Source organism: Chelonia mydas, chromosome 3, assembly GCF_015237465.2.
Source record: "Chelonia mydas isolate rCheMyd1 chromosome 3, rCheMyd1.pri.v2, whole genome shotgun sequence".
Lineage (NCBI taxonomy): Eukaryota > Metazoa > Chordata > Testudines > Cheloniidae > Chelonia > Chelonia mydas.
The window spans coordinates 155,536,834-155,563,386 of record NC_057851.1 but is presented as its reverse complement, the minus strand read 5'-3'; the positions used below and the strand labels follow the sequence as shown (position 1 = coordinate 155,563,386).

The 26,553-nt window shown below is 45.4% G+C and overlaps 1 protein-coding gene and 1 long non-coding RNA gene across 12 annotated transcripts in view; one reads left to right on the top strand and one right to left on the bottom strand.

Annotated features, from left to right (window-relative positions):
* Positions 1-26,553, top strand: part of LOC119565835 — a 29,266-nt gene that overhangs the window by 1,490 nt on the left and 1,223 nt on the right. Inside the window, exons 2-5 of one of the 10 annotated variants that reach the window (XR_006289812.1) lie at positions 4,176-4,290; positions 6,987-7,042; positions 8,259-9,405; positions 19,793-26,553. This is a non-coding gene — a long non-coding RNA (uncharacterized LOC119565835). The other 9 variants (XR_006289814.1, XR_006289816.1, XR_006289810.1 and 6 more) reach the window with 9 other exon arrangements.
* On the bottom strand, positions 229-21,854 carry HHIPL2 (HHIP like 2). 2 transcript variants are annotated; one of them, XM_007064759.4, is made up of 9 exons: positions 21,477-21,854; positions 16,074-16,726; positions 13,260-13,403; positions 11,644-11,975; positions 9,693-9,819; positions 9,168-9,313; positions 7,400-7,481; positions 2,863-2,945; positions 229-1,248 (listed from the first exon to the last, which is right to left on the bottom strand). In XM_007064759.4, exons 1-9 carry the CDS (start codon positions 21,852-21,854, stop codon positions 866-868), a joined length of 2,328 nt encoding a protein of 775 aa, XP_007064821.2. In that variant the 3' UTR covers positions 229-865. The 2 variants fall into 2 exon arrangements, 1 of the variants encoding a protein (XP_007064821.2); XR_006289809.1 differs by lacking the exon at positions 229-1,248 and adding an exon at positions 4,260-4,406.

Sequence of the window (26,553 nt, the reverse complement as noted above, 5' to 3'; positions counted from 1 at the left end):
CACAGTGTTTGGTGTTCAGTTTGCTTCAATTGGGTGCTTTGGGTCAGCTTGAATTTTTGTTCAAAGCAATTGCCCAGCCATGACTGGCCTGACTTTCAGCTGTGCTGAGCAACTCCAGCCCCCCTGGAAATCAGTGGGACCTCCAGGTACTCAGCAACTTTGAAAATTAGGCACATAATAACAAATATGTCTAAGTAGACAGCTGCCTAAAATAAACACACATTCAGATTTTCTTTTGGAGTATTTAATAGAAGGTGATTCTTTTAAAAATATATTTTGACAGATAAGAAATTCAGTGGCAAAAGGTGATAAAATACTGACCAAAAAAATCGGGCAGCTTCAATGTATTTATTCCATATACCGTGATTAAAATATGAACCCCCTCATAACCAGTTAAGCCCACCGATAGACACCTGCTGTCTAATCCTACAATCCTTATTCAGGCAACACCCCTTGAAGGTTAAAAATCCAAATGCCTGAAAACCAATTCCTACCCTCACTGCACCTGTGGGACTGTCACTGAAGTCAGTGGAGGTTTTTGTATAACTGCTAATGTCAGAAAATGGCCTTCAAAGCAAGATTTGCAAAGAATGTGAAACTTATGAGGATGGGAAAACCTTGCTGCAGTTAAAATCATAATAGGACATATAGTCCACTCATGCTAAACTCATGAAGTAGGACACATTCACCAAGACTGAATTTTCCCCCACATAATCTTATGAACGTGTTATAGGCACAAAAACTGCACACAGGTCTGATTCTTCTAATAAGGTCCATGTTGGAAACCTCCAGTCCACGCCACAAACTGGTCTTCTTTTTCTCAATCACTTGCTTTCTTTTTGGCCCATTGGGAGTTCATTTGTGTTCAGAGGGAACTCCTTGATCTGACTCCTTTTTTCTTCTGTTTTTTCTCCTTCGCTGCTGTTGTTTTCTTGGGGAGAAGTTTCTTCTTGGCTCTGGTTAGCTGGGAACCTTTCCTGTCTGGCAAAGATGTCACACGTGATGCTTTGGATACCTTTGGAACCTTTGTCTTCTCTTCTGCTGGATCTAGTTTAGTCTTGGATCCTTTGGCCTGCCTCTTTTTGCCAGACACAGTTGGCTTTGCTGCTGACGGCTTGGTGGAGCTTTTTGGGGAAGCTGGCTTCTTGGCTTTTTTGGAAGTTGTTGTTGTGGTGGCTCCAGTGGAGATGGAGGATGTGTTGGGAGGCTTGGTTGTTGGGGGTTCATTAAGCAGTTCAAGGACAGTCTCTGTGAAAAATAATTAAAATGCTTCAGCATTCCTGGTTTAAGGCAAAACACTAACTCAGACATATCCCTGAAAAAGAGCCTTAGCAGACTGACAAGCAGGCAGGCAGACTAGAAACATATTTGCCTGTCAAAATGGATTAAAAACTGTGATGCTTGAACACTGCCTCACTTTTTTCTCATTTTGAATCTGCTTCCTCCATTAAATATGAACCCTGGCTACTTCTTGTAGGGTTGTTAAGAATAAGTTTGTTTTCTCTTAGAATGAAAAAAGATGATGGAACATTTGTTTAGAAAAAGGCCAAAATGCATAAAGAGTAAGATGGAATTTGCAAGCAGATTTTAATAAAAGGGTAGATAAAGTTTCTCTTCGGCAGCTCCAGTTTGTTGACAGGTCGTTATTATGATTAGTATTAATTATTTATCTTACAGTAGTATCTACAAGCCCAAGTGGGGCCTCATGGTGCAGGGTACTGTTCAACCTACATAATGAGAGGCAATCCCTGAGTCATAGACATTACAATCTAAATATGTACCACAGGCAAAGGGCAGGGGAACTGAAGTATTATTATCCCAGTTTTACAGCTGGGGAAACTGAAGTGCCGAGAGATTAAGGGTTAGAGTCACAAAGAGAGTTAGGTGTTGTGAATGCATAACTTTTAGCCCAGTGGTTAGGGTAATTGCCTGGGATGTGGGAGACCCCCAGTTCAAGTTCCCCCTTCCACATGAGGAGGAAAAGGGATTCCACAGTGGAACAGCTTCAACAGAAGAGACTGAGGGAGACCCACAGCCTCCCATAGCTCAGTGGTTAAGCCACTCCCATGAGAGGTGAATGAGGCATCTCGCTCATTAAAGGGCAGTGCACTAACCAGTGGGCTAAAAATTATGGGTGAAGTAGACCTCCTCCTCTCCCCTTACCTGGGTGTTTTTTGTGGAATTAGGTGGCCCATGAGCATGTCTACCAGATTAGGCACTTCAAGTAATTTAGGTGGAGGAGCACCTGTCTTCCCCTGGCTCATGAATCACTCGGGGGCTTAGGTGGGAGATAGGCATTTGGATGCCTAGAGGGAGGCAGTAGTGTGCATGCTCAGAGGCAGAAATTTAGGTGCCCAAGAAACTTTTACAACAAAAACCTAGCCACCGAGTGAGTTTAGGCACCTACAGGGTTTGGCAGCAGCCAAGCAGGAGTCTTGAGAATCAGACTGGTGCCAAAAACCTGGACATAGGTACCTAAGTCAGGGGGATAGGCACCTAAATACCTTTGTGAATGTAGTCCACAGTGACTTTGGCTACACTGGGAGTCTGTGGCAGAGCCCAAAGTTGCACCTAGGTCCCCTGAGTGTCCCAATCTAGTGCCTTACCACAACACCATCTGTCCTCTCGTGTTTTCTGCTCATTCTGTTGCTGTAGTGAAGACTAAAAAACTTTCACCACTTCCAAACTCCTCTGAGGAGACTAAGCAGAAGCAGCATATTTAATATGCAACAGAAACATGAATTAACATACTTATTGTACGACAACAGCTGTTGCATAGTACTTTGGCTTTAACGAATGCTGTACATTTCAACCTGACAGCTCTGAGATTCTACACAATAAAATGAAAACCTAAGGACTTACTTGCCAGAGGAGCAAATGGGATACGCTTACTCTTTGTTTTCACTGGAATAGGCTTGTGTTTACACTTCCCAGGTGGAGCTCTCCTTGAAAACAGATTTAAAAGATAAAAAGGCACATGTGACTATCTAGGAAATGATCAGGAAGTTTACTTTTTCCAGAGACAGAGATCACACATCAGTCCTCCTTGTTAGGTCATGTGCCCTCAGGAGAAACCAGACCATTTGCAATTAGAGAGGGTCAGAAATTAGGAATGCTTTTCACAAAAAAAGTGTGCCTTTTCTCACTGAAAAATGTTCACGTTTTATTATTGTGGAGTAATATTTTGGTGAGACTATTGTGAAAGGTGCTACATAAAATTCTCTTTTCTTTGCTAGCTACCTCACTCTATAATATCACCAAGGTGCCAAGCTCCTCACATCTGGTCACCTTCAACAGAGAAAAGTAGAATAAAACAAAACTACATTAAATTGCAATGAAAGAAAAATCAGGATGGAAGAGCTATGATTGTGACACAACCGAGAGAGCTAGACTGCTACCCAACTCACTCGCTGCCCCTGTCTGTTGAGATGCCAGAGTGTGTGAAGCCCTAAGGCCCTGATTTTCTGGAGCAACCTCAGCTTTCATTGGAACTGCGGATGCTGAGCACTCCTGAAAATCAGGCCCTTACTAAAGTTAGATGCTTAATCAAACAGACAAGCAATGAGGCCTAGTTAGCAGGGAACCCAGATGAGGTGCAGAAAGAAAGAAAAAAAATAAATCTCCAAAGGACCATGGGTGGTGGGTATTATAGGCTGGGGGAGGCTGTACCTCCTCAAACAGCCAGGTGTGGCCCTGCCCACACTCCGCCCCCAGTCCCCCTTCCTTCCCACTTGCTGCAGCTCCAGTCTCCTTGTGGGGTGGCTCAGGCCATGCCACCCGCCCTCCTGGTGCTTCAGGGCTGGGGAGGCTGGTTCCATGCTACCCACACTCCTGGGGCTAGGGCTGGGGCTGGGGCTGGGGCCGGGGCCATGCCGCCCACCCCCCTCCCCGGGGCTGGGGAGGTGGGGGCTGTGCCGTGCCACTCCTCCCTCCCAGCGCTCCAGGGAGCTAGCCTCTGGCTTGGGGCTGGCGGCTGTGGGGCTCTGGCAGGGGGTGTGTGCGGAAGGGCTGGGGCCTCAGGTGGAAGGAGCAGGGTTGGGGCCTAGCCTCCTCCAGCTGGCAGTTCACCACCCATGCAAAGGACCAAGGGAAAGATTAAACACACAGTCATGCTCTAGAAGGCAGGCGAGGGGAGAAACTCCTGAAACTCAGCAAAGAAAATTGGTTCATTTCAGGAAAACTTGTAGAGCAAGTAGCAAGTCCTCCTGTGGAGTAATGCTGTTCATTAGTGAGCTGCATCCTTGCAGGAAGCTGGCCACCTGGAAACTCTCTTCAGGCTTCTTGGAAAAGGTAAAGCTGGGTTTCTCCATTTACACAGTAGAACCTCAGAGTTACGAACACCTCAGAACACATGCAGTAGACTCTTGCAAGCCAGCTTTCCTTGTGTGCAAATCCAGAAGAAATCCCTACAATACATTTGCCAAGTCATAGATGGCAACAATTCAGGAAAGTGCCAGCATATCACTGCTTTTCAACAGCCTCCTAAGATTATCAAAATGTAGCCTAATAGACCCACCCTGGAGAACTGATTCATAGCTGACCCTGCTAAACCCTATTAACCTAAGTTCATAACATTGGAATTCACAGGAGACTTAGAGACTACAAAGCATTTTTAATCTGTTTTCAATTTAAATTAGTTTAATTGGGTTTTTTCACCTTTCTCTGCAGTATGGGTCATGACTTGCCTGGATATGGTTCACCTCATCAGTCAGGCATTGGTGGCACCTGGGTGTCTCCTGGTCTCTGCCTGTGGCACACAACAGTTGAGTCTCCTCACGCCTAACATGCTTTAGTTTAACTGAAGTCATTGGGCTCAACATAGGGGCATTGGGTGAAATTTAATGGCCTGTGATATGCAGGGGGTCAGACTAGATTAGTGCTTCTCAAACTGAGGGTCCCAACCCAAAAGGAGGTTACAAGGCTATTGTAGGGGGGTCGCGGCCGGAGAGCCCAGCTCTGAAGCCACCGCCAGCAGCAGCGCAGAAGTAAGGGTGGTATGCTTTGAGGCGGGGGTCATCACTTTTTTGTGAGGGGGTTGTTACAGCCTGAAATGTTTTCAAAGGGGAGTCCAGCAAAAAAAAGTTTGAGCACCTCTGGACTAGATGATCTAAATGGTCCCTTCTGACCTTAAACTCCAGGACATGGGCACTTCCCTGGCACTGCCACCAATCCACTGCCAGACACCTGGGCTGCGGTTGCCCCACCCCATCCCCAGGAACCCCACCGTCTCGTCCACTACACACACACCCCCCCCAGTTCCCTGCTGCTCGTTGCATCCCTCCTCCTCGGGGCGGAGAGAGCTAGCGGCTGGCGGAGTGAGGAGGCTCAGCCAGGCACTCTGGGGCCAGTGTGGGGGGGGCCTCCAGGGGTGGGAGGAGCTGGCGCTCGGGGGGCCGGCAGCTTCACAGCGGGGATAGGCTGGAGGCTTGGGGAGCTGGTGGCTCAGCACTGGTAGCCAGTGGCTCATCTGGGGGAGAGCCTTCAGGGGCGGGAGGGGCTAGTGCTCGAGGGGGCCAACCCAGCACTGGACCAGCCTGGTGCTCAGGGGGCCGACAGCCTGGTGCTGGTAGTGGGGGCCAGCGGCTCAGGCGGGGAAGGGCCTTCAGGGGCAGGGGGCCAGCAGTTTGGCTTGGTGCTCGGGGGGGCCGGCAGCAGAGGCTCAGCCCAATGTGGCTGGGGCAGGCAGGCTGGGGCTCCTCCAGTTGTGGGGACCTGTAGCAGGGTAGTTACCCCGCTCTGGCCCTGAAGGGGTTAAAAGCAGCCCTGGAGAGGGCTGTAGCAGGGAAAGGGATTAAGAACAGCTGGGGGAAGCTGACGGTGTAGCTGACCACAGGTGTGGCCATCTCAGGGCCCAGCTGGCCCTGATAAGAGGGCTGTGGGCCAGAAGCTGGAGGAGTCTCACTCTAGCCTTGGAGTGGGAAGGGCTAGCTGCCTGGGAACAAGATATCTAGAGCTGGAGCAGTGCTGGGGAAGGACAAAGGGAGCTGAGGTGCTCCAGCCTGGTAAACCCCTAGGCTACAGGCCTTGGTAAAGGGCCAAAAAGGTACTGGGGTAGCCCAGAGATGGGCAAAGGCAGTAGGTCCTAACCCCTTACCAATGATGGGTGGCCATTACACTGCAGTCTGCCCCAGTGAGTGGGGGCTAGATGATGACTGGTGGTAGCCACTGAGGCAAGGTGGGTTTAGAGGGTTGGGGGTTCCCTTGGGAGGGGAGACCCAGAGCATGGGGGTACTGCTGGGGCAGAACCCCAGTGTAAAGGGCACTGGGGTCTGGGAGGGATACGGAGCCAGCAGCAGGCGAGATACCAGCCTGCAGAGGGTGCTCCATATGCTGGAGAGCTAATTCCCAAGATGACCATCAGGAGGCACTGCACTGGTGAGTCATTGCTTTGCTACAGGGCTGCTTAGGGCTTCTCCTTTTATGGAGAGGGGTTCAGGGGGCAGAGCCTTGGGCAGAAGGGGGCAGGGCCAGCAGGCTAACCTCCCCAAAGCGGGCGTTTACCCGCCTGTGCTCCAAGACACTATGAAGTAGTGAACAATGTTGGCATGACGATGCTAAACACTTAAATCCTTTAAGCACAGAACCGATGCAGCAGGAGGCGTGGCGATCAAGCTCCCCATGCATGGCCCATTTAGTTCTTGGCTTGTTTGCTGAGGCTGACGGACAACAATGGGGCCAGTATGCATTAACTGTGATGTGAACAAAAACTAGGGCCCTCAAGAATTTCCTAGAGAACACTAATTTCACATAACTCACTAGTGAGACAGTAGCCTTATGCAGGTTGGATTTGAACTAGTGGCCTAGAGGTAAAAGCACTGTAACCCATTACTGATCCCCCTCGTGTCATGTATCGTCAGTCATTTACCATGTTTTAATACTTTGTGATGAGAGGAACATGCCAGCCAGGCTAAAGTTATGTTAGGTAAGAGAATTTTTGGTGAAAGGCCTTTTTGGCATTACAAAATTAATTGATGTTTATTTTATAGGGTCCTTGGCTGACATATAGACAGGAAAAAGGCTATCTCCGTTGTGAACCAGAAGGGTACTGATTATTACTTTGTACTATTAAAACAAGTTTGTGTTGTATCTTTGACTTGTAAAAAAGTCAACAGTTTTTAACCTTATTGTCCCCAAACTTTTAACAGATTTTGGACCAGATTCTATTCTCGGTTGTACCAGCCTAAGTCTGAAGTAATGTAAATGAATACAAATGTCAGTCTAATTCTAGAATTAACTTCACTCAAGCCAGTGGAGTTGCTCAAGATTTACAATAGAGTAACTGAGATCAAAACATAGATGGGTAGATTACTGATATATATTCCACATCTATTGAGCCAACTAGATAATTTGTGTTGATTATAAAGCAGCATGCAAGGGAAAACCAGATCTTAATGCTAACCTTGCAGGATCAACAAATTTGTAGATAGCTCCATGGGGTGCATAGGCACTGGGATAAGAAGTAGCCATAAAATAAAGCTCCCCTAAACAAACAGAGAGAGAAAAAAAGAATATAAGCTGTTTCAGATGCAAATGCACAGAATAATTGCAGGTGCACTACCATTTTCCCCCTTCCCTTGCCCCTCCATTACATCACATAATTGGAAAGGAAGACACAATCCTATTTGTTTCATTCAAAATCTTTCTTCACACCTTGGGCCTGGTCTCACAGTGTGATCCATGTGGGCAGATTGTAATGCCCACACACAGACCCACTGATTTCAGGCATAGCAGTCCTGTGCCAATCACAATGCAGCATCAGGGCCATTGTGTCCCCCTGTGGAGGACACCCCAAAAGGTTATTTTATTGGGTATATCTTATAAGTGTACTTTCTAAAAGGCTTGTTTTTATCCAGTAAAGCAGCCAGCACTTATAAATAGAGGAAACGCATACAAAAACAAAATATTTAGCTGACTTATAAACTACCAAAAAAATCAAACAGGCTCTAGAATGGTTAATCATTTGGGACAAAAGTCTCTTGTTACTGGGCTGTTCAGGTTCATATTTGGAGAAATTGACTACTATCCCTAGAATTCATATTTTTCATTAGCATCAGTGTAATATCTAGGGAGGTTATTGTAATTTGAGCAAATACCAAGCAAAACTATTATTGTAGTTCAAATTACATTACAGCACTGTGACAATTTTTAGAGGAAGAGTTGATACCGCAGTTTAACATCCATCCCTGCCACTTATTACTAGAACAGAGGCTAAAGCCTGTCAGTGTTCTACACTAAAACAACATTTCTGTATTCCCCAGGTCTCTGTGTCTCCTGCCTTATTTTTTATTTTCTAGACATGGAAGCCAAATGTGTAAGAACCTACTATTCCCCGGTCTGAGATCATCCAGGATCTTTTCCATTACAAGCACAGGACGATATCCATATTCTGCTGAACCATAAGCTATTATTGGAGGGCTTCCCCCTCTTCTTCCAAATTCTGCCAGAGCACAGCTGCCTGCTATCTAAAGCTTTGAGATCAGTTTTGCATTATGCACTGGAGAGCTCTTTGTACTCAAGAAGCCCCAAAGGCATGACCAATGGATCTGCTGGTAATTTCACTTTTGTTATAGTCATGATGACATTTTAAATCCTTGACCAAGCTTTGAGACATTCCTACCAGCTACAGAAAAAGGAATGGTTTCCCCCCCCCCCCCCCCCCGTCCAAACCAGGGTCTCTTCAGACCAGAACTCCTAGTGTTGCCCTTGTGAATGAGAATGGTGTCTGATGAGGTAGAGATTCAGCTGGCTGCAAGAACTGGAGTGAAGAGGATTGCATTGCAATGACCCATACTCTTACATTGTTTGTTCGCTTGTTTAAATTTAAAAATGTATATGGGCATGAATCCAACCACCCCACCCAACTTTGAGTGAGTTCAGATCCAGATTCAAATTTCAAGTGAGTAGTGAGCTCTATAATGAGCTGTCATGAGTTCTGCATCACGTGTGTCCGGGGTACGTGGGAAAAACTGACAAGGTCTCATGACTGGGCATATTTCTGAATGTCTGAACCATCTGCGAACCCTAGCTGCAATGCTGAGATATTTTATCACCCCTGTGCAGTCGGTCGGTTTTCACTAACATTTCCCAAGGGCAGCCAAACCCCATATATTCGCCCTGAAACACAGAACCCAGTTTTCTGTACAAGTATGGTCAGGGAGATGCATTACCTGCCTCGTCTTCAGCAAAGGAGATGATGAATTTGTTATAGGAGCTAATCAGACCCGGGAAAGCACAGGCTTTAGTGCTACCAATACAAATATCTTGTTTCTTCCATTTATTTTCCCTCTCCTCTTCCTGCAAAGCCATAAGGCGACTGGATGAAAAATAAAACCTTTGTTGTAGGATTCAAATTTTCCATTCTCAGGGTTAATTCCTGCAAAAATCATGCATCGCTGGAAATAAAAGGTTAGTTGGAACCCTGATCCTTAAACTGGGTTTAATTTTCTTTTGTTGGGCCTGAATTAAAACCCCATTCCTGAAAGCTCTAACTTGGGTGAAGTTCAGATCCAGATCAGAACTTTACAGGTGCTGTCTCTGTAATGGACCGGACCAAACCAAACCATTGATCTAAATACGCTGACTGTCTAGGACGTTCACTGACTGGGCCAGAGGGGTTCAGAATGCTCAGATATGGAAGCCATACAAATATAAGGATAGCTGGATAGAAAAGAATGGAAACTTATCTCCCTCACCCACTCATGAAATCACCAAAAATGTAGAGGCCATTCAGGTTTGGGGATTCACACCCCCGGTACACGTATCCTCCAGTGACGGACTTCCCCACAGTGTGGCCATAGGCAAATATCGGAAGAATGTCATCTGTTAAATACACACAAAAGAAAAAACAGAACAGCTTTCACGGACTCGCTGATCAAAGAGCAACTGGTCAACAATACTGACGTATACAATGGAGGCCAAAAGGGCTAATGCACATGGGAGTGGCTTGGTTCATGTCAATGGGGTTTCACCCATTTACACCAGCAGAGAATTTGGCCCAGGCTTTAAGGAGCTGCCTATGTGGCTTAACAAGACTCAGCCAGTGAACTTCATTATCATGCTGGACCAATATTCTTTACATCAGGTAAATGCTGCAGAGAGAGTTCATGAAACATTACATTTGCCTAAGTGGATCAAGCATTTTAACAAAGATTAACATTAAAAATTCAGTTTTCTACTGAAAAGACAAAATATGGAAGTAGGAAGTTGCAGCTCAGTTCAATAGATTTATACATTGCAACTGCTCCCATGGGCAGCAACTGAAAATCATTCTGCTGGATCACACATATTACCAGAAACATAAGTTACTGCCACCCTTTCTGCCTGGCACCCTGAAAGGTGGTTCCAGGCCTTTTTGGGGGGGGGACTGACATTCTGCTCCTGAAAACTTTCAGTCCTGTCTGCACTTTTTCAGTATGACTGAGATTTTCTTTTTATGCTGAACAGCACAGATAGAAAAATGTAAGGAGTTAAAATCTGAAGCCTGGCAGCCAAGCCTAACACAGGCACATGGTAAACTTTCTGATCCTTAGGCCACAGTGCTGGACCTCGTTAAAAACTACTGGTGTATTCTGCAGTAATGGCACTATATGGCAATCGCCACCACATATGTGGTGTATAGATAGATACTGCATACCTACGCTCATACGCCAAGCTTAGTTCCCAGAGTCATTTACATTTTATTAACTTAAGAGTGTGTTTGTAAACAAAATCCTTAAGGAACATAATTACACCCAGCTCTTATATTGTGCTTTCCATCAGTTGATATCAAAGCACTTTACAAAGATGATCAGTATCATTATCCCCATTTTACAGATGGGGAAACTGAGGCACAGAAAGGTGAAATGACTTATCAAAGACAAAGTCAGCCAGGAGTAGAACCCCGGTCTTCTGAGGCCCACTCCAGTGCTCTATCCAGTAGGCAACACTGCCTCCCACATAAGATTTGCTATAAGATCATTTCACCAAGCCTGGTAGCCTGCCTTCAACAGTGGCCACTACGTGACGTTTCAGAGGAAAGCAAGTATTCCCCATAATGCATTTAGGCCCCAATCCAGTGCCCACTGGACTCCATAGAAAGACTTCTGTTGACTGCAATGGGCACTGCCCCTTCGCCATTTGTGCAATGTGATGCACAACACGGAATTCTTGAGATGCCAGGATGTTTTGTATTTTGGTGCCTCTGGACTGGAAAGCTGGGAGGCTGTATGTTTTCTTATCAGACAGGAACATATTCCCCATCCTCCTGTACATGACTTCAGATTACAGAGGTTCACTGAAAAAGCAGCAGTATAATCATTAACTAAGTACATATTGCACAGTGTAGTTAGCATATTGCTTTGCCTCTCCTGGAATTGACACCTCCTCATCAATTATTGGGAGTGGACTACATCCACCCTGATCAAACTGGCCCTGTCAACACTGGTTCTCCACTTGTGAGGTAACTCCCTTCTCTTCCTGTGTCAGTATATAATGCCTGCATCTGTAATTTTCACTCCATGCATCTGAAGAAGTGGGTTTTTACCCACAAAAGCTTATGCCCATATAAATCTCTTAGTCTTTAAGGTGCCACCGGACTCCTTGTTGTTTTTATTGCATTGGGTGTGCTTTTTCAAGCAAAGCTCCCACAAGAAGCTATTGGCTTACCTAAGGAGGAATTATAGCAAAGCTTTATGTCATAACATTCAAATCCCTCCTTAGCTCTCCAGCCGTAGTTCCCTCCTTTAACAATGATGTCAACTTCTTCAAACCTGTTCTGTCCAACATCACCACAGAATATTCTTCCTCGTCCCTTGTGAGTGACTGGGTCCCCTCTGTCAACAGCACAGCGCCACATATTCCTGACCCCGTACGCATAGACCTCAGGGAGAGCCTTGGGGTCAGAGACAAAGGGGTTATCTGGTGGGATGCGATAATGCTTTCCATCTGGACTTTTTCCATTCACATCTATCCGTAAAACTTTTCCTAGTAACGTACTCCTGAAAGTAAGGCAAGGCATGAACAATAGGTTAAGGAGACTGTCAGGTAAATCAAGGTTCATAAATGTTAATCTCAGAGTTGGTAGGAAAATGGGAACATGGGAAAAATTTTTCATGAAAATTTTCACATTTTTTCATCAAAAAATATTTAAAATTTTAAAAAATTTCAACCAGCTCTAATAAATATTGTAATGAACTGGATTAGGGGAGTGGAGGGAGTACACAAGCATCACTGCCCTCTCCTGAAGGGCATCAGAACTGCTTGGCTGTGTGCGATAGGCCCTCTGCTGCACACAGCTAATGGAGTTTTTCCTTTAGCTCACATAGAATCTGTGTTTTTCTGGCGAAGTGAGATATCAGGTCTCTCTCTGCTTTCCCTGTGAAGTTCCACGTTGCCACAGTGTGACAGCCATGAAGCCCCATTACAATATTCTTCAATCAACACAAAAACTACCGCCATAAATGATACTCATTAGCACCCTTGTCTCAGCAGAGGGGCAAAAGAATGGATGGGCCATGGTAGCAAAACCAACCCTTAGAGGTGGTTCCACCAGGTCAGGGCTGAGGCACGGGGCAGTGTGGGGGAAAGCCTGCACTGCTGCTCCATGGGATGTACTGGTTCTAGGTGTGCGCAGAAGACTTCATTCTCAGGAAACATCAATCTACCAAGGGAACTAACATCACTTTCAAGTTTTTGTCAAAGGCAATGTGCTATTTATATAGGTATATTCAGCTGCAAAAATAGCTTACATTAAAACTGGATTCACAAAGTGTCCCTTGTAAGGACATAAAGACTGGACTAATATAGTTATCCCGTGTAAATGACTTACTCATGCTGTTTGGCATGGAAAACAAGGTGCTGTCTGCAGTCGCTGAATAGGAAACATCAATTTACAGATTTTCAACTGTCATGTAAAATTGCTCTTCACTTCCCTGGTAGCCAGTACTAGTATGCAGTTCTTCCAAGATATTAAGGCTAAGATCTTCAAAACCACTTAGGGGATTCGGATGCCAATTCCCAACAGGATTTGGACATCTGAATCTCCTACGCTTTTGAATTTTCAGGCTTTGAAAATCTTCATCCTAAAAGTACACTGAGGATACTGTCTGATATACTGTAAATTGGGGGTAATCCTGGTTTACAATGACTAGTACAACAAAAATGCTGCTTGATCAGTCCATTCTCTTGTTTTGTTAAAAGTCCAAGTTCTGTCTCATCATGCATTAAGCCAATGAATGCATTGCACTAGCATGAGAGATGCATAAACCTGTCCTCCAGCTTACTTGTTCTGAGCATTCCCAAATTTTCCAAAAGGGTCCCCAGCTTTCCCTCCATCCCCGATGAACAGATATAGATAGCCATCCATGCCAAAGAGGAGCTGCCCCCCGTTATGATTTGCAGCTGGTTCTTCAAGTTCCAAAAGACTCCTAAAAAGAAAGAAAAGAGAAATAACCACAGATGTAGCCCCTGGACAAGATTCAGTGTCTTGTTGGGTTAGAGAAACATGTTACTATTCAGTCCGCACAATAAGTGGAACCCTTTATCTGCAGAACATATCCTTCCAAGATATCTTACTGTTCCCAGGCTAAGCAAGGACCTTTCATGTCCTTTGCTAATCACATCCCTCCATTTATGGGTATGTCTACATTTGAGGTGTGATTCCCACCTTGCGTGGACATAAAAGGAGCATTGTCTCCATGGCAGCACAGGTGGCCTCTCGGGCTAGCCATCTCGAGTACAATCCTGCCTGCCCTGGATATATGGCTTACCCAAGCTGCCGCCTGTGTGGCTGGGGACACATTGCTATTTTCAGGCACTAGCTTGAGCGGAGCTAATGCGGGTAAGTCTACGTGAGCTGGAAATGACACCTCCCAGCTCAAATGTAGAGACATACCCTAAGTCTATGATAAGTGCATAACCAGCAGGTGGGCACTGATTGTTCCCATTGATTTCATCTTGCCCTTTCAGCAAATGGTAAAATCAAATAGCTCAGTGGATCTTGTTCTTTTCTTACTGTAAAGGCAGAGCTCTCAGAAAGTTTGACAGTCCAGAGGCACTTTTCAGCCATAATAAATTGTGAAATCTATATTTACAATTGGATTTTTAAAATCTAATCTTGTTGGGTGCATTTTCTAGCACTTGATGATGAAGGTGTCAGGGGTCTGTTAGTGCCCAGAGAAATGGGCCAGACATCAAGGCCTTGGGGCGAAAGTTCTCTGTTGATCCACAGAACACGTACAGCATGGCTGCACCCACGCTACCCCACCATTGTACTTTCATCTTAACACAGACGAGCCACCTCTAGAAGTGAAAGGACACTTCAGTCCCCAGTGTCCATTCAATCCTTGACCTCTCTGCTCACACTACCAACAAGGACACTAACAGGTGCCTCAGTTTTCCCATCTGTAAAATGTGGACAATAGTACTTCCTTCAGAGGGTTCTTCGGAAACTTATTTCCTTTGGAAATTGCTTTGGGTTCCCTCTAGGAAAGGCATTACAGAAATGCCAAAACTTCATTAGTATTATTTATTAGAAGCAGAGTGCCCATCGTGCTGGGGGTTTCTGTAATGTGGACACTTGCCATTGGGAAAAGGAATGAGACCCATCAGCTTTATTTCACCTGAGCTGCTCTGCAGCTATCAGCCACTACCCGTATGGAATGGTTTCAGTCAGGTGACCTAACACCATTAGACTTTTTTAACCTGCTACTGGTGGGGGCTTAAAAATGTGATGTCATCTGTGCCCCTTGTGGCACAGAATCCACCACCAGCTGGGGCGCAACCAGAATTTTCCTAAGGAGGGGGCCTAGAGCTCTCCCTCCCCTGCACTCAGCCCCAGCTCTCTGCCCCACACTCTCCCCCTGTACCCAGTCCAACCCATCCACACCGCCTCTGCACCCAGCTCTGAGCTCCCTACCCCACACCCAGCTTCGTGGTCTCCACACCCCACACTCAGTCCGAGCTCTTACCCAGAGAGGTGATCAAGCTGAAGAGTAACATCCCCAGCAGGGCACAAGCTAATCCCCTCCTCCTGCTGCATCTCTGCTTCCCCAAGAAGCACCAAAAAAGCCCAGATCCAGTCCTCCCATCCTCCTGGGCACTGGGAGTTTCCACTCCCCCTGCTCTACTTCTCCTTAGGAGCTGGGAGTGCCCAGTGCTCATGGGCACCAGATGGACTGCAGAGGTGGGGGGCCAAGCAGGCACAACACTACTCAGCTTTGGCCTGACCATCCCAAAGTGACTGAGCCAAATTTCCAGCTCCAGTCAGGGGCCCAGGGGGGGCCCTGGGTCCCCTCCAGCTCTCCCTTAATTGCACCCCTGACCACCAACCACCAGCACAGAAATAAAATATCAGTGCTCATTCAAAAACACGAATCTTCCAATACATTTCAAAGTTTATTCTGGGTGAAAACTGTTTCTTGCCTTTTAAATGTTCACTGTGAGAAACAGGCACTGGGCTTTTGTTTTATATCTGTCTGTCAGCAAGACTGTGAAGCTCACAAGCGACAAAATTATTACTAAATCCTTTTCTATGAGTGAAAGGGACGGAATCAGCCTCCCCAGAAAAGATGTTCCCGTTCTGAGCAGTTTAACTTTTATTAGAGGTGAGACCAAGCTGGTGCCACTAAGAACTTCTGTAGTTCCTTTAGCCCTGTAATGTGTGTGATATTTATGTTATCATTGCAATAAAATGCCTTTGCAGTGGGCAATAAAAACACAGCCTATTTAATATTATTGTCTATAAAGCAATTTCAGAGCAGGAGTTAATTCTCTACAGGGGTCACAGTTTGAAAAATTGGTGTGTTTGAGGCTGCCACTGTACTGCTACATTTCACAGGGCAAGGACAGGAGGCAGTGTGTCTAAAGGTTAGAGAAGGAGAATTTGGTGCTATTTTCCGTTCTGCTGTGGGCTCACCGTGTGACGTTGAACCAGCACTCACAACAATCTCCTTAATGGGCCCAGCCAAACACCTGGATCTGCGCAACTTAGAATGGTCGTGAGCTCAGTATTCAGATCCAGATGTTGCAGTTGGGCAGGTTCCTGTGTGGTCATATGATAAATTGATACATTCAAAATGGCTCTGAATAAGCTTTACCTTTCTGAGCGTGGATCAGCTTTGTTGACATCAGACGTCAAAACTTTGAATTCACTGATCCGGATCTTCTCCGCTTTCTTCTTGTCCATGTATGAATAATAGATGTAAAATTTTCTGTTGTGTTTGTGCTTGGGGTGAAAAGCCATCCCTAGGAAACCCCTCTCATCCCCTATCCATGGGGTAGCTAGCACTATTTTCTTAATATCTAGAAAGGGCTCCTCCAGTCGGCTCCCATCAGGCAAGTAGACCCAGATGATCCCCACCTGTTCAGCTACAAACATGCGGTGGGTGTTGTCATTAGCATGGAGCATCAGTACCGGATTCCTCAGCCCATTAGCAACCTCTGTCAGGCACAGCTGAAGGCAGCCTTTGGGGTCCTCCACTACTGACCCCAGGTTGCGATTGAGGTCTGTGTTTTTCAGCACATTGGGGTAGCAATAGTCTTGGTCCTGTATGTTAAGGAGGTTACAGAAGCGGGTTTTGTTCCTCTCACAGCATTCTTGAATGTGTTTATCATTAGTCAGCAGTGTAATAGCAGAGCGGCAATTGAAATGGAACTCAGAGCAGTAGTCAAAGCAAAGTCCTGGGAGGTTCCTAAGAGGTGTCTGGGGGTTTTCTGCATCATAGAGATGTGCAGCATATGGGGAGCACTCCTATGAAAATAAATACAAACTAATTACATGTCTGTCTGTGTATACAGATTCCTGATGCACTGGATTCCAGTGCAAATAGCCTTCATCCAAGCAAATTGGTCAGTAACATGCAAATAATTAGTAAGACAAAATAGCCCCAATTAAACAATCTTGGAAGAACATTTCCACTGCATTTTTCAGAGATATTTAGGGTCTTGATTCAACAAAGCATTTAAGAAAAGCTTTAAGCATGTGTGGAGTCCCATTTAAGTCAGTGCATAACCTTGAATTATGATCAAATTTAGCTTGAACTGGGATTTAAAACTGGATTCTATTCCAAGATCCCCCACTGACTCTCTGTGTGATCACAGACAAATCATTGAGGTCACCATTTTCACTCTTGCATGCCTAAAGATTGCATGCCTTAATCAGATTTTTAGATGTGCAAGATTTAGGTTAAGTGCCTAACATTAGGCAACCAAGTTTGAACATTTGGGTGCTCACAGCTCTGTGCCTCATTTTCCCCATCTGTATAATGGAGGTATTAACACTTACCTACCCAATCTTGCAAAATTCCACTAGTCTTTCACCCAGCTGGGTTTCTGTGTTACACCCTTCAGGAAATAATGTTTCTATTAATACTTGACCTGTATATTTGTTGGTGCAAGCTCTATAGAAACTAAAATACAATCAGTTAAATCCTGATGCTCCTCTCACCCTGGTTTTGCGCTGGTGTCATTCCATCGGCTTCAGGAGTTCTCTCTGCTGTACCTGTGTGAGGTGTTCAGGAGGCTAAGAACTATGGCAACTGCTATAGTATCCAAATGTGCTTGCATGTGAGCATAGCCACCGACTTTTCCCAGCGCTGGTGGGCGCTCCATGCCCCCACCCTCAGCCCCACCCTGACTCCACTCCTGCCACACCCCCTCCCTGCCCCTATTGGACTTCTTCCCCAAATCCCCGCCCCGGCCCTGCCTCTTTCCCAAGCGCACCGCGTGCCTGCTCCTCCCCCCTCCCTCCCAACGCTTGCCCCCGCGAAACAGCTGTTTTGTGGTGGCAAGTGCTGGGAGCTAGGGGGAGAAGTGGGGATGCGGCGCGCTCAGGGGAGGAGATGAAGATGAGCTGGGGTGTGGGGGCAGGGCGGGGAGGTTGGCTGCCGGTGGGTGCAGAGCACCCACCAATTTTTCCCCATGGGTGCTCCAGCCCCAGAGCACCCACAGAGTCAGCGCCTATGCATGTGGGGGAGATATGCATTTCTCACTGGAGCAAGAAGCAACCTTAGCACCTCTAATCTTAATGAACTCCCTCCAGCCTCTACTCCTTATCACTGTAGTGCAAGGTCTTCTACAGTTTAAGGTATTGAACAAAGCGTACCCTCTAAGTAGGGGACATTCTTTTCCAGCCATTCACTTAGTAGACTTTGCTGTTTCTAAACTATTCACATTTCCAACTCATTGTCAGTGTTGCAAGGAATGCAGACAACCGCCATTGTTTTGGCTAAATGTCTGAGGTGAAGGCATTCCTTACGGTCTATGTAAAACCACCATGATTAAGCAATCTCATACTAATCACTGGTCATTTCCCATCTCTGTGGAAGGAGGGGACAGTGGGGGATGAGGAAAGGGAATGAATTATTATTTCAATTAATTAATAGAGCTGAAGATCCTCATATCCAGATGTCACTTGTCTATCATTTTCCCTTCACGACAAATGACTGATTTCTCACTAAGTGTAACAAATTGTAATTGTGAGCATAACACAATTAAATTAATTGTGACGAATCTGGGGCCATTTAGCATATCACAGTTGTCTCACTCATGTCACACAGACCTTCCTGGAAACAGTGGGGATAGAACTCTAATGCTTTTGCTTCAAAAAAGCGCAGGCCCTTACCACTTGAACTAAAGGAGAATCTCTATTAGCTATTAACAGACAGGCCCTGTGACACTCACATCTCATTCACAAATCACGAGTCAGCCCCCACCCCAATCATGATACTGGCTTAAGGGTTGGGAGGGATTTGGGGGAGGGGAGTTACAAAAAGAATAAATATTGTGTCCTTTGTAGTCATATTCTGGTTTTGAGCCTTTAGGATTCCCCCTAGCACATGCCAAGTTACAGGCACTGTGCCTCATCTGTATACAAATCTTAAAACATGCCAATTATGACATTAGCTAGCACATGCTAATATCACACCTTCCAATCCTACTCTAAACAAGGTTTTATTCACCTTCCCCCTGCACCAGCCAGCTGAACAGGGAAACCTTACATCCTCTCAAAGGATGATGAAGCTGCCATTCTAGTGTGTGCTACCAGGGATTGCCTCCTGGGGCATCAGCTGCCACATAACCTCCACATATCTTTTTTCAGTGCTCTTTCTTAAGGACATCAAGGGCAGGTCTTGACCAGGGCTTCACATGGACTGTATGGACCAGATCCTCAGCTGGCATATCTCAGACTAGCTACCCTTTTACAGCCTCTGAGGATCTAGCCCTAAATGTTTTCAATCAGTCAATCAAATAATTAGCAAATATGGCCCAGACTGTCAGCGGGTGTAAATCAGAGCAGCTCCAGTCATGTCACTTTTATACAAGTTGATGAGTTGATCTTTTGCTTTCACTTCAGCTAAAATTATAAAGAGAAATGCAGGTGATCTAGGTTGTGACAGAGGCAAAGCTGTTCAGAAAAATACTTTCTGAACCACTCGTTACAAGAGTGCTCTCTGTCTGTATATACGTAAACAGATATCGATAAGGTGCCAGGAGATGGCACTCAGGAACGTGTAGCATGGCTCCTGGGTTTTGTAGGACCAATAAAAGGTGTTGTGCACTACAAATAGCTTCCTCTTTCCAGCGCATTACATCAGCTCTTAACACCAACTTGCTACCAAAGCAGGCCTGTTTGCTCTCCACTATTTCTAGCATAGAATGGATGCATTGGCTTCCACGCACCTGACTGAAAGGGCTTTGGCCATGTCTCTACTACAAGTGATACAATGGCATAGCTATGGTGCCATAGCTGTGCTGCTCTAGCCCCGTAGTGTAGATGCAGACTATACTGATGCAAACATTTTTTCCATCGCTGTAGGAACTTCACCTTGAGGAGGCAGACGCATTCTTCCATCGACTTAGCTGTGTGCAAGATTGGATCCTGACATTGCAAGCTTCTCAGAGTCTGTTTTGTATCGTGTGCAGCACTCATCACGTGTCAACATTTAACAATCATTACTAATTATTAATATGTCCTTGATTTGGTGGAATGATGATCTGTCCTTACTACTTATTGGATCAAAGAGCTAGGGCTGACTTCACTTGAGGGGAAAAAAGCATTATGCAGAAGAACCTTGCTGACTGTGCTAATCCAATAAACAATTGAATCTCAGGAAGTAGCCTAGCCTGTTCCCAGTGTGTTGACATTAACAGCAATAGAAGCAGAAGCAGGTCATTAAAAACTAGCAGTCACTAATCACTTTTCATCAAAGAGTTAATAGATAAGTCATTATTTTAGGATCTCAAGTTACTAAGACAATTATTTATAAAAATATACACCAATATTTTTATAATATGCTATGAAATATGATTACAATGAATTCACACTAAGCTACACATATCAGGACTTATGATCAAAGTATAAAGATGCAACAGTCTTAATTGTTATTATTATCGTGTGTTTATTTTCTAACCGTCACATACAGAAAATCCTCCACAGGCCACTCAGTCATCAAACATTAGTGTGAATTATCTCTGCCATGGCCACATTAAATTTTTTCTTAGTTTATTGGTTGTAAGTGACTGATGAAATGTTGACGTTGTTTTTCTGAAAGCTGGTTTCTCCAAGGTGACTCCAGACTCTTACCAATGAGACTATAAAAGTGGAAGTATTTAGTAAACATGGATAATATTTGAAAGCTAAGAAGGATTAGCTGGAAGAATTTTATACCTTTGTGATAAGCAAAAATATGTTTTTTGGCTGCTTTGTGTTGGCATACAGTAAATCATGACCAGCACGATTAGCATACCTGTTAAAAAGTCAAGTCCTTTCTGCCCACAAATCATTGTGCACGCAGGAACCCAAGAGCAGCTTTTACTACTGAACTGCCTGCTTCCATGAGCCAGATGGGCAGTGGGAAGAAAAGTATAGGGGAAATGCAACAGCTGAAGCTTCCGGATCTTTCAGCTGCATGAATCTTCTAGCTGTTTCTTAATGTTGTTCTACTTTAATAACCACAGCGTTTGCAGTGTACTAGGCAGGAGCACAATCTAAACACATCCGTCATGAGACCTGGGAATGCAAACACTGTGCTTCATGTCCTGTATAATCTGCCATCCAAGTCACCCTGTATTTATGAGCAGAATGAAAAATAAATATTGATCTTTTTAATCCTCCTTTAGTTACAAAGGGGCTAGTATTGTCCCCCTCCCAACAGCGGGATACACTCCTCCTTCATTTCATCAGCACTTACAGCTATCAAAAAATAGTAATTCATTATTAACTATTGTTCCTGATGTTGTCACATGCAGTTATAGAACATCTATCCCTGTGGTACCTGACCACATTTTGATCCCAATGCAAACTATGCAATAACCATTATCTAGTAACATTACCCCCACTGTCCCCTCTCCCCCAAATCCACACATCCCCACAGCATCACAAATGTAAAAGGGATGACGAGGAGAAATCACCTTCTAATGAAAACCTATAGCACATGAGCGTGCACACAAACAACTGCACAAACATACTGTAAACTTCAGGTTGAAACCCTCTGCCCTACCTGACACAGGATATCCTTTATATACCCTCCACACAGCTGGTGGCCCTGGGGATCAATGTAATCCATGATCTCCCAGTATTTAGCTGCAATGCTGTTGTCCTTATCCTGGTCACAGCAGCCAAAGGTCTCATAGGCAGAGCAGAACTCCAGGTGGAAAGGGGGCTGGAAAGGGGGTCCGTAGTCCAGGCACTGGGGGTGCCCCCAGAGCATGCCTGCTTGGCACAGCAAGGAGACAGAGAGGCAAAAGAAAAAGTTGGGGGACAAGTTGGTAACTCCAAACCTGCTGCTGTGTGGCCAAACATTAACCTTCTCCACTGGAGGTTTCTTGAGGTTAGATGTATAGGAATCCTGGCCATCTTTAAGATAAGGCCCATTCATCCTTTGAGCTTTACAAATTGCCAGCTGCAGAACTCAGTGTTTACTCAGGTTTTTGCTTGCTCACTCGCCCTCTCCCAAGCTCTCTCACTCTCTCCCCCTCTGAAGTTTACTATTTGTGGGCTGAGGAGAAACCCTGCAGGCTGTTTCTTTGGTATTTCACACGGCACATTGCAAGAATCTTCCCCCTCCCCTCTGCACATTTCTCATGCCCCCAAGAGCACTCACAGATCTAGTCCCTACAACTTAGTTTAAACAGGTTCCAAAATCATTCATTGAATATGTATAACAGGTAAACAGTACTATCCATGATCCAAATATATCCAACCTGATCTGCTCTCCCTATTTAGAATGCAAAGCATGCTGCAGCTGTGAAAATATTAGGGAAGGAAAATGAATGAATCACGTTCAGTCAGTACCTACACTCTATTTAATTTTCAAGATCTGGGTCAAACCTGGATCAGATTCTACAGGGATGGAAGCAGGGGGTCTTCCACCCTGTTTAAGATTCACTTAATAATCCCATCTTAAATTAATATTGAGTGTATGTGAGGATAAAAATCTTTACAGGGATGCTACTGCCAAGTGAGGCATTCTACAAATTCAGAGTTAGAGTTAAACTTAAAAGAAATCCAAACATGTGAAGGTAGGAAATACAAATTAAGGCACACAAACAACTTTAACTCTACCCTGTAATGATGCCATGCAACAACCACACTTTTAGGACTGTGTGAGCTCAGATTAGTTTAAATTGTTTTTTAAAGACCCATTAGATTTTTGCATTTTTCCCTCCCAGTGTCCACTGCTAGTGTCCACTGTGGCCTTTTGAGACTATACTTCTTAAAAAAACTAGTTCTCATAGCCACCGAGGATGTGCTAGGTTCTGTGTGCTGTGCTCACTGCTGATGACTTAAGTCATTTGTCCCAGACTCCAGTGCATGAGCAAACATGGCAAACAGATTGAGGCTACCTCAGCCACACTCCAGCTTTGTCATAGCTTCTCCTGCAAAGTTTTCCTTGCTCATTTGCTGCCAATCAGAAATTGGCACAGTAATATTCATGCAGCATATCTGGTTTGTAACACTAACAAATCCATGCCCTCTCAGAACTCAATTGCCACTATGCTAGATGCCACAGCCCACTCAGAACATCAGACCAACACCATGCAAATGTGCTGTTTCCAACTACAGGCCCCTATCACTTGAGGTAAAAGAGAATCTCTCTTAACCTATTAGCAGTGTAGGGCCAATGACACAGGGCTGAGCAGTTCTGATTCCACCCCAGACAGCAGTGTTTACATGTATGTCCACACCCACCCACCAGTTCATTACAATGCAAAGCTGGCTGAAAAAAAATAAACATTTGTGGAAATGTTTAAAGTTGTTTCCATAACCTATCACATAACTTGGGGAAGTGTTAGTAGAGAGCAGGAGAGTTCCCATATCTCAGCCGGGGACAGTTTTTTTAGAGATGGCGCCAGCTGAAATGACACCTCCCTTCCAAAGAGTCCATTGAAGTTGGTAAAGTGCTTTGAGCTTCTTGGGTAGAAGATGCTGATGGAGGACAGAGTATTATCAACAAACCAGGTCGAAATTTTTGTCATCAGAAATTTTTTTTTATGAAAAATGGCTTTTCAAATGCTAATGTTTTGTAGATTTTCATATAATTTAAGATGCTTTGATTTTTCTTCAAAACTAAAAATTTAATTTCAAATTGAAATGAAAAATTGAACTGATTATTTGGGTAAACCCTCAAACATCTATATCCCGGAACAAATGTTTGTGGAGCATCCAGGTTAGCTTTTACAAAGGGGTTAACTCCCTCAAGTCCATTGGCAACCAACCAACTCAAGTGAAAATCTCTTGTAGTTGTACTTCATGGCCCCAGTTGTTCTTCTACATAGAAAAACTCGTGCAGGGGACAGGAAACTCCACAAAGTTCCCTTGAGAAGTGTGTTTCCAACAGATCATCTTTGGGAGGCAATTTATGCCCTGCAGAATAGGTGGGAGTTCAGACCCCCACAGATCTCGGGGAATCCACCTCAGCTTCCTGTGTTAAGGTCTTTGGTTCTGTGCTGCCCTGACCCACGGAAGCTCTCCCACAATTTGCTGTGACTCGCCCTGAGCCTCCACTGACCTCTGCCTCTGTGTGAAGGAAAAGTTCTTGGTCTCTGCCCTTGGGATATCTTCAACTTCCTCCCTTCAGAAAACCCCATTTACTATCTGCTTCCACAATCTATTTTCATGTGTCTCACCCTGAAAATATTGAAACTCTGGCCGTACAGCCAAAGTTCATTGTCTGCACAGTACCTCTGCAAAGTGACAAATGTAAGCACCAGATGAAACAATGCACAGCTGCACTGTGATGGTCACTGATACCATATCCGTACTAGGAAACTATTCAGCCCAGAGATGTTAAATAGTGACAAACTTTTGTTGCTACCACAGGTTGGAGAGCTTTGACTGCATCAGCCAGCTGCTCAGTACCCACAATCTACCAGCTTTGGTTAGGCTGCCAACAAACTGCAAGTACAGCACAACCAGAAGATTCAATGCTGGCATGGACTAAAGCAGGGGTTCTCAAACTGGGGGTCGGGACCCCTCAGGGGGTCACGAGGTTATTACGGGGGGGGGGGGGGGGTCCGCAAGCTGTCAGCCTCCACCCCAAAGCCCGCTTTTCCTCCAGCATTTATAATGGTGTTAAATATATAAAAATGTGTTTTTAATTTATAAAATGCCTCAGTGGCTTGCTATGTGAAAGGGGTCACCAGTACAAAAGTTTGAGAACCACTGGACTAAAGCACCTTCAACAGATTTAAATACTCAAGGCTCAGTTTTCAGCCAGGCCTCACCCTGACCTGCCCTTCCCTAACATACCTATTATCTTTGTGTAGCACCAGTCACTGCAACATCACGATGTTGCTTTTGCATCTACAAATAATTTCATCCTCATTTTTGCATCCACAGTGAACTGCAGGCACAAATATTAATGGACACCTAATTATTCAATTTGCAGGTGCCAACACAGGCGGTCTCTGAAAATCAGGCCCTACAAGAGGTTTTCGGTGGCTTTTGTTCTTTTAGTGCTACTGGGTTCTTCCATGTGTGATATACTTCCTCCTCACGCACTCTCCTCTTTCTAAGTGGCAAGAGCATTTCAATTCAAGCCCATCTCTGCCGTTATGCAAGAAGTGCTGCATCCAGCCTCAAAAATTCAAATGCTACAGAGTCAGCTGTGTAGAAAATTGCAACTACTGAGTTACTTGATATCTCTACTTGTAGACAAGAACATTCCCTGTCTCTCCTTTGAGTAGGGAAAAGCTAGTGTGGCTTTACGCAAGTTTGGGCTGAGAGAATGAGAATGTTGGGTGCTCAGAGACTGCACAATACACCACAGAGAACACTATTAAGCAAATCCTCACCCCCATGGCCCAGCCACCAAAGACTTTTTAAACTAGGCTTTTTTTCTTAACCAAAAAAAAGGCGAACGTTGTCTGAAGGCAACAAAACAGGACCAAAAGCAAATGCACCAACTGTTTATATTATGAAAATGAGACTCTGGTAATGAAAAGCATTAAAAGGAAAACCGCAACTGTGGAATCAGATCTTAGCTGGGATCTCTTCAGATTTATTGAATATCTTTCTTTGTTTAGTGCTCACAATGTGCTGAGGGCTGCACCAGATGTCAAAAATAAAGACAGGCTCTGCCTTAGACCGTTTACAATGTGACAGACGGACACTAATAAGATGGCTACACTGAGGCCCCGTCGACACTGGCAAGTTTGTACGCAGTAAAGCGGCTTTGAGCGCTGTAACTCCCAAGGTGTACACGCTGCCAAGCCACTTAGTGCGCAGAAACTGCCCAGCTGTAGCGCTCTAAAAAACCACCCCGACGAGAGGCGTACAGCTTTCTGCCCCGGGGCTACAGCGCTGCGGTACCAGCGTAGACACCATGGCGATTACAGCCCTGCGATTGGCCTCCGGGAGGTGTCCCACAATGCCTGTTCTCACCTCTCTGGTCATCAGTTTGAACTCTACTGCCCTGCCCTTAGGTGACCAACCGTCATCTCCACCCCGTAGAAACCTTTGCAAATTTGAAAGTCCCCTTCCCGTTTGCTTGGTGATGCGTGCAGTGGTCTCAGCGCATCTTTCCAGGTGGCCAGGCCTGCTCCACGCACCAGGCGATCCCCCACTTGGAGCAGTGCCGAGCTGCTGAACCTCAACGGCATCTGGGGAGAGGAAGCTGTGCAATCCCAGCTGCGCTCCAGCCACTGGAATTATGATACCTATGGACAGAATTCACGACGCATGACAGAAAGGGGCCATGACCAGGACACACTGCAGTGCAGGGTCAAAGTGAAGGAGCTGTGGAACACCTACCACAAGGCGTGGGAGACAAACCGCCACTCCGGTGCTGCGCCCACGAGCTGCCGGTTCTACAAAGAGTGGATGCGATACTCGGTGGCAACCCCACCTCCACTGCGAAGGCCCCTGTGGATACTTCATTGGTTCACATGCCAGTCGAGAGTGGACCAAGCCAGGAGGAGGAAATCTTGGACAAAGAGGGGGATGGGGACCGAGAGGCAGAGGATGTCTCGGAGGCCAGAGATGCTTGCACTCAGGAGCTCTTTTCTACCCAGGAGAAGCCTAGCCAGTCACAGCAGTTGGATCTTAGCAAGAGCAAACAGGAGAGGAGGCCTCTG